The sequence below is a fragment of the Megachile rotundata genome, chromosome 7, assembly GCF_050947335.1.
Source record: "Megachile rotundata isolate GNS110a chromosome 7, iyMegRotu1, whole genome shotgun sequence".
In the NCBI taxonomy this organism is placed as follows: Eukaryota; Metazoa; Arthropoda; class Insecta; order Hymenoptera; family Megachilidae; genus Megachile; species Megachile rotundata.
Window position 1 is genome coordinate 17,157,429 of NC_134989.1, and position 15,630 is coordinate 17,173,058.

The 15,630-nt window shown below is 43.1% G+C and overlaps 1 protein-coding gene across 1 annotated transcript in view; it reads left to right on the forward strand.

The window, feature by feature from the left end:
* Window positions 1–15,587, forward strand: part of GABA-B-R3 (gamma-aminobutyric acid type B receptor subunit 3) — a 39,275-nt gene extending 23,688 nt beyond the window's left edge. Inside the window, exons 8-19 of the mRNA XM_012292072.2 lie at window positions 57–117; window positions 6,363–6,486; window positions 7,521–7,637; window positions 7,768–7,906; window positions 8,350–8,466; window positions 8,622–8,783; window positions 8,910–9,013; window positions 9,512–9,805; window positions 10,614–10,858; window positions 12,771–12,971; window positions 13,225–13,452; window positions 13,781–15,587. Of these exons, the coding sequence (XP_012147462.2) occupies window positions 57–117; window positions 6,363–6,486; window positions 7,521–7,637; window positions 7,768–7,906; window positions 8,350–8,466; window positions 8,622–8,783; window positions 8,910–9,013; window positions 9,512–9,805; window positions 10,614–10,858; window positions 12,771–12,971; window positions 13,225–13,452; window positions 13,781–14,379 (2,391 nt within the window). The 3' untranslated portion in view covers window positions 14,380–15,587. The remainder of the gene's footprint in view (window positions 1–56; window positions 118–6,362; window positions 6,487–7,520; window positions 7,638–7,767; window positions 7,907–8,349; window positions 8,467–8,621; window positions 8,784–8,909; window positions 9,014–9,511; window positions 9,806–10,613; window positions 10,859–12,770; window positions 12,972–13,224; window positions 13,453–13,780) is intronic.
* Window positions 15,588–15,630: the final 43 nt, after the last annotated feature.

Here is a 15,630-nt window from a genome sequence, read left to right on the forward strand (position 1 = left end):
GATACGATAATAAAGTACTTTCGTGTCCGTTGATGCGACGCATCTATTCGTTGCAGGGGCCAGTCTCGTTCGATGGAGCAGATCGCGTGGGTATCACGGCCTTTTACCAGATGCACGGTGAGTAATTATGATTACCGGAAAAATAAAAGAGAACGTAAGAGAATAGAGAACGCGTCTATGAGAAATTTGGTGAATCACGGTCTGTTAAATTTCTGACTGTTGTCTGTACGACACAGCATCAGAAATGCGTTCGTATCGCAGTTAGCTGACACGTTTAAACGAAAGGATGAGCCCATTTACACGGCTTCCATTGTTAAATGCTTGGCCAGCGATATGATTCCAGTCGATGCGATAACTGTATGGCTGGCTAACGTTTCTGCCTGAGTATTCCAGTGTTAAACATGCTACGTACGTTCGTTCGAATTGTTCATGAAAGTGAACCTGTGTTTAACTCGTGTCTCCGTTTGCCGTCATTGTTGTCTTGTTACACGCGTTCGCTACGTGCACTGATTCGGAAGGCTGTCTACTTCGTAAATTGACTTCTTTTCTTTCTTATTGGAGCAATTAAAATTCCTTAACTATTTTAAACTTTCACGTAACAACAGTAGAATCACGATATTTTCCTTTTAGATAAATTGTACGTTGGAAACACTTGTTATTCGCGCATCATTTCCCCGATATCGATCTCTCATAATTTCCTGCTCGATTGCTGGAACTCCTCAGGTAGAAAAATATCGAGAACAATAATTGATATTCGTCGCGCGTAAGTATCACGGTCGGATCTTTCGTGAAAAATCACGTGGAAATCAGTGGATAAAGTTCGCCAGGAATTTCCATTCGGTTCACGCGTCGTTTAACCTTCGACCGGAAGCTCTGATTCTTTCCCTATTGCTCGGCACACAGAATCATTTGTTTAATTCAGACAAATCGTTTGCTCTCCTATTTTTCCGAATAGTAGTGCAAACACTTTAACGACTACGAAACAAATTTCAAAGAAAATGGCCTGGGTTATGTCCAGGTCCGCGACACAAAGTGCCATGCAAATAGACCGTGTACTCATTGACTCGTAGCTCCACTTCGACGCCCCAGTTTAGTGTTTTTTTCATAACGAGAGCGCGAGCGACCGATGAACATGCCGCGAGAGAGTGAAAAACGCGAAAACGAACAAGTAATTTCTCTGCACGAGTGAAAAGACGCGATTCGTCAAATAGGTTGCTCGGTTTCGTCGGGTTTATATGGGCCTCGCCGATAGATTTCCCCCACTTCGATACTTTTCCGGTAAACAGAACGTTGCTAGTCGCTTCTGATAATTACCGATTACTGTAAATTTACTGTATAGCAAGACCAGGATTATTAAAATTGAAATTGACCCAAATCTTTTTAATCGTCGGGTTAACTCCTAGAAAATAAATTGCAACCTTTAAAAAAACATCGTCCATTACTACCGATGTCTTGACTTTTCGACCAGAAACTCGATCTGCCTCGATACTGACTCGTGTCCCGATTGTCTAAACATGAGACAATCAAAGCAGCCGCGTACTTGCCTAGCCATGAATTCGATATGCGTTTACGATAGGGTGAGAGCGTAATTAGCGCTGTTGCAAGAAGCAGAACACGGGTTACGTGAAATGATTCACGATAGAGATTACCCGAGGAAGATCTATGAATGTTTCGCGGTAATAAATTGCCTCTTGGAGAAGAAGATATCGATACGCTTAAACGTTCCGTGATGGATTGACCGGTTATCGATATTCTTAACTCGCTTAGCGCGATCCCAAGCAAATTTTCTTTGCAATTTATAATTTTCATATTCGTCGAGGGTTTAACTGTTATTTCGACCATTCGAGATTTCATTACGAAAAGTTTGAAAAACTCGATATCTTTGGAGAACTTCTCGGACTAAGAACTTCTCTAAAAGAAATTTGTAAACTTTCGTCATCCACGTAATACGTGTTCGATGGATATCGGGGAACGGTTGATCTAGTGGCCCGAGCTCGAAAAGTTAATACGAATTTAATTTAATTTGTCGAATGCACAGATATTTTGACGAAGCTGGAACCGAATTCAACGGAGAGTCGTTCTATCGAGAAGTTATCTCGCGTATGATAACATGGGAGAAGAGTTCCATCAATCCGTATCAAATTAGTCGGAACGAGTTCAACGATAAATTAATTAGTTTTCGCGTTAGAGGCTTTTCGAAGGTTACCGCGGCGACGAGTTGAAAAGCTTCCAGCGTGGGAACTCGAGTCGAAAGAGCCATAAGACTCGAATAGTGTAGCGGGAAGGTGGTTTTCTGTGTACCCGCCACCGCACAGGACTGGCCGGATCTCCACGATCCAAAGCATGAAACGAGATCGGCGTGAGCTTCGTGCGAACACGACCAAAGATGTTTGCCATTCTACCTGGCGGATGTCGGTAAGAAGTCGATGAATAATTAATGAGAGAAGGACCCTCAGGAATCGAACGGCAGCGAAAGGGAGCGTGCCCGAGAAACGAGAAAAAGTGGAGATAGAAAACAAGAGAAGCTGGAATGTATTGCACCCGAGTCGGTATTAATCGTCGTTCCAACGAAGAGGCAGCCTCGTAACACGTCCAATGAATATCGTGTCCGCTTTTTTTTACGACAAATTCTGCCGCGACAAATGTTACTCGTGTAAATTGTCGGAAATCCGTTTACACTCGTACGACGTTCGCGAAATGAATTTTCCACCGAATAACCGGGTTACCGCATAATTTGAGTACTCTCGCGACTACAAGTATCGTTCCTCGCGTATTATCGACGAGACACTTCTCCTGTCACGATCCAAACGATTTTTTATCTTTCATAAAGAATTTGCTTCGCTTTCTCTACATCTTTCACTCGATTATAATCTTCCGACGATATTCTCTTTCTTGCGAGTCCTCTGACCGTCCATTAGCGCGAAAAGAAATTTGGAACTTTAGGAAAATAACGCATCAACGACTGGGTCGTGAAAAATTGCCGTCTTCGAACTGTAGATCCCAGCTCATAAGAGTTCGCGAAGCCACGCATCACGATTCGTAGAAAGAAAAATATTCCGACGATCGGAAACGGATTTAAATCTTTCGTATTCTTTCTCTCTTCGCTCGGCTAATGTCTACAAATATATTACAGCCATCTAAACCATTCGTTATTTATACCACAGTATTCTTATACGCATATAAATTCCCCTCCGCTAGTTGCTGATTTTCAATTACCGGCATATACGTTGTTCGCAACGAAAGGGTTAAAAGCTTTCGCATCCGCCGCACCTGTATCTCGAGCGTTAAAGAACCTGAAAAGTGCCCGAATCCCGCAATTTCCTCGACGTTTTTATAAGAACAACCTTTCAAGCTCTTTATCCGGTTGCTCTTGATCGTCCCGTTGGGAGAACCTTTGTTTCTTCAGCGTGTACTCGTATCGGAGGGGTCGAAAGATCTTCGTTTCCCAGCGAAACGTTTTTACGGAACTCGAAGTTACAGCGTTCTCCCTCTCTATACACGCTCCCCGAAGAAGCGTTAGAAATCGACCGATTTTCCAGCCATTTTCACGCGATTCTCACCGCTCGTGGATGAAACGTGTTCGAGCGATCGTTGATGGTTCGGATCGTTTACCTTGCGCGAGTTATGAAGAAGAACTCCTTTTTCTGACCAACCCTTCGAGCATCGATTTCTGATAGAGTCAACGAACTGGCACGAATTTCCGTCAACGTTAGTCGAACACAAAGAACTCTCGCCTTGGTCGGGCAAATTGGACACCATCAACCGTTTGCTTCTTTACCTCTGGTTTCCGTTACCGTTGTCCTGTATTCCTTTTTTTTATTCCGGTTTACCTTTTCCACGCTCTTTCATCCATCTAGCCGGTCGACAGTCAAGGCTCCGCGGTTGTAATCCATCAAATCCTGTAGCGGATAACGGTCACATTGGCACTGGCTTTGGATTTAACTTTAAAGCATAATCTCGACGGGAGAACCGAACAAAATACTCTGATCTTCGTTTTTACGGTCGCGGCATGTCGATTCGTGAACAGCAATTTTACGTCCTTCTACCGTTGCGTTGGGAGCTTTTCGTTCTCAAGAAAAATACCGGGATTTGTCTGCTTTAACCTCGTGACGTACGCCCTGAAAGTTACTCGGTTATCTTCGTTTCTAAACCTCGTTGGAAACTGAACGAACGTATTAACAAAAAGGAAAAAGATTTATAAAAGATGGTATAAACGAGTTGTACCTCGACGTCCTAATACCGTAAATATTCTTTTCGCGAACATCGCAACTATCCTCGCCAACTTCCTGAAATCTTATTATGTCGCAAATGAAGATTGGCAGGAAGTCCAAAGTCACAAGTTTAATAGTGTTTGTTCTGCTTCCGCTCACGTCCTGATTAATTCTGTTCTCGAAAAAAGTTGGATTAGGGAGGAAGTTCTCTTACCCGCGCTGAATTCCGCTCGCAGGAGCCATTAAATATGCTGTAGAAATGTTCGTCTGTCGACTGTGCAACACCCGCCAACAATAAATCCTCTGTTCAATGTAGCGTGCTATGAATCACTCTGCTCTGTCGGTATATCTACGACACGCCAATTAATATTAACTTTCCGCTTTTTCTATCACACACGTTGAGGTTTGCAACGACACGAATTTCATTCGAACTTGTAATGCATATTTTATTTTGTGGCTGATTACGCATCGCCGTTTCTACTTCAAAAAGCCAAGTACAGCCAGTTCCACTAAAATAAGTGACTGACCAAATACCGCAACATGTTTGACCGCAGGAAAGATGTGCCTAAGAAAATCGGTCGAAAATCCGCAACAAAGCAAAATGAATAAACGAAGAGCTGGAAAACAACGGTGTCCCATTTTGCTCGCATTGTAAACTCGATCAAGTATTCCAGACAATGATGAATGGTACCGCAACGTCCGATAATTTCATTCTCTCGAGTCGAAACAATCTTCCGTACTAATTGCTTCGTTTCTTCGCGAACGATAACGGAAAACAAACTCTTTGAATGGTCGTAAAGAGAGGGTTCGGTCGAGAAACATAAATTGCGAATGTCCGTTACCTTGGAGAAAAAATCAATCTTAAATAGACGGATGTATCGTTAACGGCATCGCGTAACTGACAAGAAATAAGGTGCAAGTTGTGTTGCGGTTTGAAACTGTTCGAAATTATGAAAGCGAAGAGACTATCTATCTTGCCGAAAGCGAAATTTACTCGGTTCGTTTAACGGGCACAGCGAGTAAAAATAGTGAAACCTAGATTACGGACACCCCTTTATTTCAAAGCGTCGCGTTAATGAAAGAGAAAGGAACGTTGATGGGTATTGAAGAATAAGTGATCGCTAATTAACCATAAAACAAGCACCAAAGCGTCCTGGTTGGGGGTGTTAAAAAAAATATTCAAAAAGTGCGATGAAATTTGAATCGCTCTATAACTCTTCTTAATTATCGCCCTTAAAAACGAGGTAATTAAACGAGTGCTGTTGAAAACTTTGATGGTAGCGGCGGGAAGAAAAGATTACGTGGTACTGGAGTGCCTTAAAAATTAACCCTTGTTCTATAAAAGAACATTTTAAATAGTATGGGAACAGAGATGTTAAATTCGTATCGTGCTACGAAATAACGAAAATGTTTTCCAACGATTAGAATTCCCTCGCGTAACGCGGTGCACGCTGAACTACTTTTTAATTGAAAGCAATTTCCCACGGTAAATAGAGTTTTTTAAGAAAATAAGTATCGAGCGTTTCGCAAACGTGCAAAAGCTAGAACGAGACCGTGCATAAATTTCGAGTAAAAAATAATTCGTTACAGTAAGCAGTAGTTTCGCGAGAACAAGGATGGTAAGAGTAATTCTCTGAAATATTCATGAAGCAAGTGCACGTATTGTTTTCGTGAATAGAAAGTTTAAAAAGCGATCTACTCGGCCTCTTTTGCCTTCGGTTCTGGGAAATGGCTATGGAAAAACCAACGGTAGTACGAAGCGAGTATCATTATCCGCCTACTATCATTAAGCTGATGAGAAAAAATCCCAATATCGTCTCGTTTGTGGATTTCAATGGCTTGGTACTTTTCTCGCACACTAGAAAAGTTATTACTGCCTTATCGTAAGCTTTAGATTCGTTTCGTCGACTTAGCGGCACGAAACAAACTCATCGAGGTAACGGTGAAATCAAAATAATTAAAGTGCACGTTTCTCATGAAATTGAAATCTTGAATGACGTTGTTTTAAGAAAGAGACAAGATGAAAATTTGCACGAGACAAAGGCGAGCGCGATATTATCGAGATGGAGATAAACGATTTAATTTAATTGGCCGAGTAGCAATTTGCACTCGAGCGAAGAGTGGAGTGTCTTAAATTTCTTTCGCTTGTAGGTCACGTTATAAGAAGGATAGCGATTTTCAGCCCGGAAGACGGCAAACTGATAATGAATTGCCCAGGATGCGCGATAACCAGGTGGCCTGGTGGACACCCTCCTGCGGCCCGAAGGGTTTGTCGGTACGTATTGCTGTGCTCCATTCCTGAACGCTCCGTTATTGAAATTTCTAACATTCGATCAAATGTAAATGACTTCCTCCTCATAAATTTTACGTACGTCGACGTACTATATTACACTCATTAACATAAGTAGGTGGGAATCAACGCGCGTCTAACTATCTCGGAAATTTCTCCGAATGAAAAATCACCAACTCCGAGGTCACGCAGAGATTTTTGGTACCGGTGTTAGTGAGGGACCTAGCTCAGCCCAGACTACTGGTTACTCCGATGGGTTCACTCTATATTTGACCAACCTTCGTGTAATTATCACGCTTCGCCGGTATCGATTTTCGTCTCATTTTTTGGTCATGGGTCAATTACGTATCTACGTAACATCCACAATCGCTTTCATCGTATCGATTCGAATCGATGGTACTGTACGAATTTAATTAAACCATGAATAAGAAATAAACGGCTGACAAGTCGATCCGTTCCGACTCACTGAGGATGAATGCCGAGCCTAACCGCGTAATCATTTATAGTCGCGTTATCAGCTTTCCACGCTAATAGCGGTATTATGCGCACGGTAAACTATAATATAACGCGTTCAAAGAGTCTCAAAAGCAACGAGGACCTAGCAAGATTAACCGACGATGAGATTTCGCGTGGCAGCGTAAAATTCGATTTCGTTGATAATTCGTATAAAAATGGCTTAAAGAGCCTCGTATCAAATATGGGATCCTCCTGACACGGTGCACAAGTACGCGATAAAAATATACTTGAAAGTTTCTCTATTAAAACCTACTACATTAACGCGATCTTATTACATCGTTATTCTATTATATTTCGCACGAAACCGTTATGAAATTTCGCTCGGTAAAAAGCTCCGGAAATAAGTACACGGAAAGTTAGTCTTTCTCGGCCAGATTGGAGGGCTGAAGAAACTTTTTATCAACTTCTTTCCCCGCCATTCGTAACGTTCGCCACGACGACTATTCCCACGTTTATTATAATTTGAAAGTATTTTAGAAAATAGCTATTATTCTTTCGAACAGGTTAAGAGTAGTTACCGTGGCACCAGCTGCTTTTCTCGCGGTTACCTGTCTTGCCAGTGTCGGAGTCACTCTGGCACTCGCCTTCCTGGCTTTCAATCTGCACTTTCGTAAACACAAGTAAGTTCCACGATAATTTCATAAAACGTTAAACGCAGCTTCGAAGATTGCTCTGATTTAGTCCTGTCTTCGTTTAACTGGTTCATCTTGTACGACGCGTACAAATCGTTCTGTTCGCCATGACTGACAGGAGCATAAAGCTTTCAAGCCCTAGACTGAACAATATGGCCGCTGTCGGTTGTGGTCTGGTCTATGGTGCGGTTATACTTCTGGGTTTGGATCACGCCACGCTTCCGGATAGCAACGACTATTATCCTACAGTGTGCACCGTGAGTATTAATCCTCCACTTACGAGAACTCATTGATTATCGTTTGGTCGTTTAATTACCGCGTACGAAACAACTGGGATTTATTAGATTGCCATGTTGAGAAACTTCGGTTGTAACTTTAACGTAGATCACCACGCGTTACATTTATATCTTTGTTAGCGAGTTACTACGTACGGTCAAGATTGATGTTTCGCACGTTCGCTTTCCACTCGGTTTCTCGACTCTATCCTTTGCACGTAGAACAACTTTGTCTCGAAAACCAACAAGTCGTTTTGAAACAAACGAAAAATTGTTTATGACTTTAAAAGGGCAAAGAATTTTTCGCTCGTTTTAGCTGGTATTATCTACGTTGTAGCTCTCGAATCTTTTTCTTTTAACACCCTGTAGAATCACTGAACTTTAGACGAACGTTATATTTAGTGCTACTCGTTGTATCGTTCCAGGCGAGGGTGTACCTATTGTCTGCCGGCTTTTCTCTGGCTTTCGGATCGATGTTCACCAAGACCTATCGCGTGCACCGGATTTTCACGAGAAGCAGAAGCGGCGTTGTCAAGAATAAGGTATAATATATCCGTAACAACATAAAAGAGAAACAACTAAACAATACTATTCACGTTTGATCTTTTTCGATTGACAATTCAATCGTACGATGATACGATTCGCGTGTCGCGTATCGCGTGCACGAAAAGCGTCAGTACAGTCCTGCTACTTGCAGCTACTTCAGGATACCCAGCTTATAAGCTTAATCTGCGTCCTTCTACTGATAGACGGCCTCGTGGTGACCCTGTGGGTGACTTTCGACCCTATGCAACGTCATCTCCGAAACTTAACCCTGGAGATTAACCCTCAGGATAGGGGTGTCGTCTATCAGCCCCAGGTAACATCGTCGAAAAAAAAAAGAAACAATTCTTTCCCCTCGACAATCTCGACCACGTTCTTAAAGTATTCGCATGCGATCGACGACATAATCGATCAATGCAACGTCGATGCTTTTTCGCCGCAGGTTGAAGTGTGTCGTTCTCAACACACGAACAGTTGGCTAGGAGCTCTTTACATTTACAAAGGCCTACTGCTGATCGTCGGTGTCTACATGGCCTGGGAAACGAGGTAAAAATGCTCGAGTAAACTGCGCCGTAACAAACGCGAACGGCTTCTATAATTTGGTTTCACGATGTCAGCGAAAATTCGATAAAAACGAACGGAACGAACGCTTCGTGAATCCACGCGTACACGAAAGTTCCGATTCGAAGAGGCGGGGTCAAAAAGGGAATTGGAGTTTAATGAGGGATGCCATTAGACGTTCATTAGTAAAGGGTGTCTTCTTGCCGGCGAACTGTCATTGAACGAACCAACGACTGGATAACGAAACGTGTCGATTCGATTCTGTCGGTCCGATGCTGACGAGAACCTTACGATTTAACGTTTCTGAAATGAACATAAGGATCTTCTATCGTCGTTATCGTTATCGATTTACTTTTCTTACTTCCATAAAAAATTCTTTATCTAACGCGTATCTCCTCGATCTTGTAATTTATCAATCGCACATCGTCCGACAAACCATCCATCTCTTTTTCGTATTCGCCCACATATCCAGCTTGATTCCAGACACGTGAAGATCCCGGCGTTGAACGATTCCCAGTACATCGGCATGAGCGTCTATTTCGTGGTGATCACGTCGGGTATCGTAGTGGTTTTGGCTAATTTAATATCGGATCGGGCGACCCTGGCATTCGTGACGATCACGGCCTTAATTTTGGCTTCTACCACCACGACGTTGGTGTTGCTGTTCCTTCCCCAGCTGGCCAATATTCTAGCCGGAGAGAGAGCCGATCCTGTCGTACAAAGCCTCGGCTTGAAAATAGAATGCAATACGAGGAGATTCGTCACCGACGATAGAACGTAAGTAGCCGTAACTTGTTGGAACGATAGCACCGTTGATAAGTAAACGGTGATCGAGAGCAAATGGAAAATCGAAAGCTCGATAAGAACTCGAATGGCGAGAAGGATGGGAAACGAGAGGATGAGCGGAACGGTGTTAGTCTCGATAACGATAAAAGTCTTTCGTTTTGAAACTAATCGTTCGAACGAATCGGCCTCGGGACAATCGTAACCTTTCTTCGAGTCCAGGGTAACCGAACTCTCCGTTTACCCCTCCGCGGATATAAAGGAACAATTCTTTTGAAAGCAGGTCACAGATATCGTTCGTCATATTTTATTCAACCGGCCGACTTTCATCGGATATTCGTTAAAAAGATATACGATAACTCGGGAAAGTTTATCGAATTTTCCGCGAGAATTTATCCGATATAAAAGGACGAGATGCCGTAGGTCGACGTACATCACTCTTCCTGTCTCGCGTTGTTTCTTGTTTCGCGCGAGGAGACTCGTGAAGTTTGAAACATCTGCTCCTGGAGTCGAGAGATTGAACCGAAATAGTTTATGGTGAATGTTGGCCGCTATCGCGTAGCGTCGGAAAAATATATCCGAGAATTTAAGGTGCTTCTTCGCGATCGTACCGCTAGGTCAAACGAGCGATAAGCGCAATCCTGGGATTTTACTGGAAGAGAATTTCGAGATCGAAATGTTCGTTCTTTACCCGGTTAAAAATTTTCTCCAACTGTTTATGAGTTGCTTGGTTTTGCGACACGATCTTATGGCTCGTTGTCTCGAAGGAATTTAACCGATATAAAATTTGTCGAGGAAACAGCGAGCTTCAGTACCGCGTGGAAGTGCAGAATCGCGTGTACCGCCGTGAAATGGCCCAGCTGGAGCTAGAACTTGCCAGATTGGAAAAACAATTGGCACAGGAACAGGTGGAAGCATCGCACGCCTCGTCGAGCGCATCGATTCCGCAACGCAATCCCAGCATCGGCGGAGGACTACCTTTGTTGTTGCTCAGTGTCCTTCCGCCGGTCATCCCTAGGGCTAGCTGGCCGTCCGCGGATTCATCCGGTAAGTGAATTTCTTTGACGCGTAATACCGAGAATTCGTTGTGCAAATACGTTCGCGTTACGTACGGTCCAAGATTGTCTCTGTAGTCGCTCGTTTCCCTTTGATATTCTCGTAAATTTTATTTTCCCGCGAATATTCAGTGGTGTCAGGGGAACACACGGACCGGCGGGTTTGCGCTTTGCAATACCTATAAAGAAGAAGTAGGTCGTTACGGAACGCGTTACGTTTTCCCGTCCGGTAAAATATCGTCGCGTTGGTCAAAACTGTTTGTCGCGAACAACTGAACTCTGTAAAAGATACGTGCAGCATAAATTGTTGGTCGACGGCGATATCGTATGGTACGAAACGAGCTGCTATCGATCGACGTTTGCACGATGAATGAAGAAATTTTATCAGGGAGAGAAAGAAGGAACGATACATAATTAAATGTTGTTCTCGCTTCGTCATCCTTCCGTCATACAGGTGTTCGAGAAAGGTGACACGATTTCATTTATTGCACGCAATTGTTCTGAACGATTCGAAAGTTGACATGCTTGCGCCGAAGGAATCGATCAATTAGAATAGCGATGCTGAACGTCCTTCAAAAATTCACTGTTCTTTTACGACGCGCATAAAGTGTTTCGTAACTTAACGAGTTTTACGTTCGAAAAAAGCACGTGTTTTTCCAAGGAAATTGCATGAGAGAGTTGCCAAGCGATACTTTTTTTCTTATTTTCCATTCCGTTTGTTTAGCAACGTACGAGGTTCGTTATTCATCGCAAGCTTGTTACTCCGACGATCTGAAGCAGCAGTCTATCCGATGTTAATTATAATAATTTGCGCTCGCTCGATAACGAGACAGCACTCGATACTCGTCCCGCTGTATCGAGTAAATTTACAGACTGCTATTCGTGATCATAGATGAAACGGTTGACACGAAATCGGTCTAATTGTCACCCTGACATTAGTCCGCATTACTAGCCCCTGCAAGAGCTTTGCGAACACGATTCGTACAATTCCTGACGTATTAATTGCTATTCGAGACACTAGACTGCACTCGTGTATCCCTCGAGTTTCGAATCCCAAACCTCTTGACAACTTCGGACAAGTCCCTGACAGGTCAATGCACGTGCATACACGGAACTCTGCACGATTGAATTTGTACGCTCACCTCGCTGTTTCAGAATGCAATGACGCCCAGCTAAACGGAAAATCGATCGACAAACTCGACGACCGCAAAAATCGATCCAACAAATAAACGTTCAACTACTGATAATTATTCTTCGTGGAAATCTAATACCCGTCGTCGAGATTATCTATCGAAACTCGTGTTTCGGAATAAAAGCGCGATTACGCGTACAAACTAATCGCGAAGAAGCTGTTACGCCCGCATAGAGTAGGAAAGTTTGTAGGATCGATACGAGAGGATATCGTGGAAAATAGGAATTAAGTAACCAATTACGAGCGCGAAAGTCTCGAAAGTTTAATTCCCTGTACCTTTGACCCCTATTTTCTACGGATTCCTACGGTTGCTCAGGGAAAGTTCTGGTATAACGTTTAAATGCTCGAAGCGGCACGTTCGAGACCGCGCGAATAACCAAAGGTATAAAAGTCGGTACTGATCGGACGATAGCACAGGTCTGAACGGCTTATTTCGCACGGAGCGAATCGGTTATATTCTCGAGAAAGGAAAGTTGAACAAATTCTCGCGGTCTCGGACTATTTCGTGTTACGAAGCGTATAAAGATTGTACTTTTCTAAGGGAAAATTTCGAACGAATCTCCTCCTTCCTCTTCTACGATATCGTAGCGCCCGCTTTCGCTTCTGCTTCTTCGATTCGCCTTACCGGCGAATGTCAGTAAATTTGCTAGCTATTTGCTTGACAATTAGGGGAACGCGAGCTAGGATTATTATCGATGTTTCTTCGGAATAGGCATACGCCGGGGTACCGTAGCGTTTAGCAGCCAACCGGATCTGGAACCAGACGGCGCCAGAAGAAGTCTCGCAGATATTTACAAGCTTCATCGGCGCAGAGAAACAGAAGGACCGAACCGTTTGGGTGTTTTTCAACGACTCTTGAGTCTTTTTGGCAGTCGACCTAACAGCAGAAAAACATCGACCGCCTCGTTTTCGGGTAAGAATGGGATAACTTTCGTTCAATTTGGTTAAGTGATTAAACGACAAAGAAAATGTTGATTCTACCATGGGGAGTATTTGCTTCGGTCGGTGGCTCATATTTTCGTTTCTTGAAGTATCGACAAATTTATGAGATCGCAGTAATTCGAGCAGATACAGAATTTTAATTAAACCGAGCTGCTCAGAACGTAGAATACAAATTCAAACCTCAAAAGGTTAAGTCAGATCGAAATTGTATCGTAATCCCGCAGGAGTAGCGTCAGCGCTGCGGGTTCATATGGGTTACATCGCTGGTTTGGTACCAGGCACAAAAGCTGCGTCTACCTGTCAGATGAATGCCCAAGGCACTCGTTCGCCTCATCCTCGGTGTTGCTCAGGACCAATAATTAGTATTACTAGCGAAGAAGATCGCAGATTAAGCCTGGGGCTACGTCGTAAAGAGAGCAGCGAGCCAAGAGTCAATTTCAGCCTACCGCCCAGTAAGTGTATCCAAACTGTTCATTTTCTGACTATCCATTAATCATTCAGTGTATCATATATCATAAGGAAACAGACGACCTACATTAACTCTTTTGCTACGAACCTATACGATACATGCCCTCGAAAAATGAACGCCCATTCGTTTCGAGAACACGTTACAGTAGATTCTGGTATTTTTCAAAAATTTCATCGCAAGATTTATAAAACAGGAATTGTGTCGTTATAACGTTTCGAACTAAAAGTCGTTAATAACGCGTTCCATTCGCAATGAGCATATTTTGTCTCAAGGTATGACATGCACCCAATATGAAAATCTTTCTTCTTCAGAAGCAAGTACCAGTCAAACATCCTCGCGAGAGAAGATCCGTGGATCACCACGATTCCCTCACAGGATAGTCCCAGCGAACAGCTTGAACGCGATCGCTGCTGGATCGTCGATCGCAACATCGCATCGATGGCACTCGATGGAAGACGCGAGGAAAACAAAAGTCGCCCAACTGCCTCGAGGTTCCTCGTGCAGTCCCAGTTCCGACGTATGGATCACTCGCCACGAGCTTGGGATCCCTTTGAGCGAACTGGGAAACGCTGCTCGAGACTTGAAACTTCCAGAATCGTTAGCTTTGCCCGCGACCGCAGAGTCGACCGTGTCCAACATCGTGGCCGTCGAGGACGAATCGAAAAGGATGACGGAGAACGACGGTTCCGTCGAGGCAGAGACGAAGATCACCGAATCACCTTCCTCCTCGCCATCCTCGCCGACCAAGATGTCGAACAACAAACCGTCGTCGTCTAAAAACGAGCTTCATGCAGACGCGAGTGAGAATACTCGAGCATCGGAGTGTTCTCGATCGTCGAGTTCCGCGACAAATTCGAACACTTTGGAAGAGAACGTTTCGCGTCAAAACGAAGAATCAACTGCCGCGTAAAGTAAATCCGTGGGAGAGACACTGCTTCCTGCAATATCCTTTCCTCCTTCGTTAGTCTATAGTATCGAACGAGGAACGTCGTATGATTTGTGCCAAAAGGTACAGACGAAGAACACGATCCATGAACGCGTTTCTCTCTTCCTTTAATCCTTATGATCCCAAAGATCAATTTAGGCCGGTTAAAATCATTCGAGTACGTTATATTTGATCGCTGAACATTTCAGATATTTTCGAGAATATATTGCAACATTTTCAGTTTGAACGTTACGTTTTAAGTTTAACTTGGGATCAAAAGAATTAAGCGTAACACGTAGAAAGATTGCACGCGAGAATCATCTGTGGCCACGTTTGTGCCGCGAAAAAATCAACTCGTACGAGGGATGAAAATTTATTGCCATTTAAACTTTGATCGTGTGTGTTCCCTAGCAATCGTGCCAAAGACAAACATATACAGGACCGGTAAAAGTATACAGTTGATCGACTTTATGGATTACGGAGGGACCAACGTATTAATGATCATTCCCGTTTTGTTATTTGAAATCTGTTTCGATGAAAAAATTCATCGTAAATTCATTGAGCTTTTCGTTTCTTCGATATCGTTTCGTACAATTGACAAGCTCAAATCCCGTAAGGTCGTGAAAGACAAGTCGAGGAAACTCTTACAGGTCCAAACAAACGTTAAAGTGTTCAGCGTTCTAGATCCCTTCCTTCAGTACCTGTACTCGGTGTAATCTGTTTCGGTCATAGTCCATAGTTTTCGTAAACCCACGAGGAAACATCGAGTTGTCTGACCCTGAAGAAGCTAATGCAATATTAATACATCACACGATATATGTATATGATCGTACTTTTAAAAAAAAGTATGAGAGTAAATATAAGTTACACTCGAGAGCTACGAACTGTGCTCGAAACAGTGATCCAGGTCGTGATATTTGTTCGCGGTCTAAAACGAAAATAAAAATTGTCGATTTCTGCTGTGAATCTTAAATCGCGATGCACTGATATTTTCATGCTGATACGAGTTATTGTTCGTGTATAAATCTGTAGATAAAACTGGAAGAAGCGCAAACGTATTCTCTCGTTTCGTACTTCGATAAACGTCTCGATGTGTCAATCATTGAATTTACTGACTTACTACCACTAAGCAATAATGTTTTGTCGGTACAATTAACAAATGGTATAATAAAGATACGTATATATTCTACCTATTTACTGGAACACACGTTTCTTTTTTCATTCCGTTCATCACCC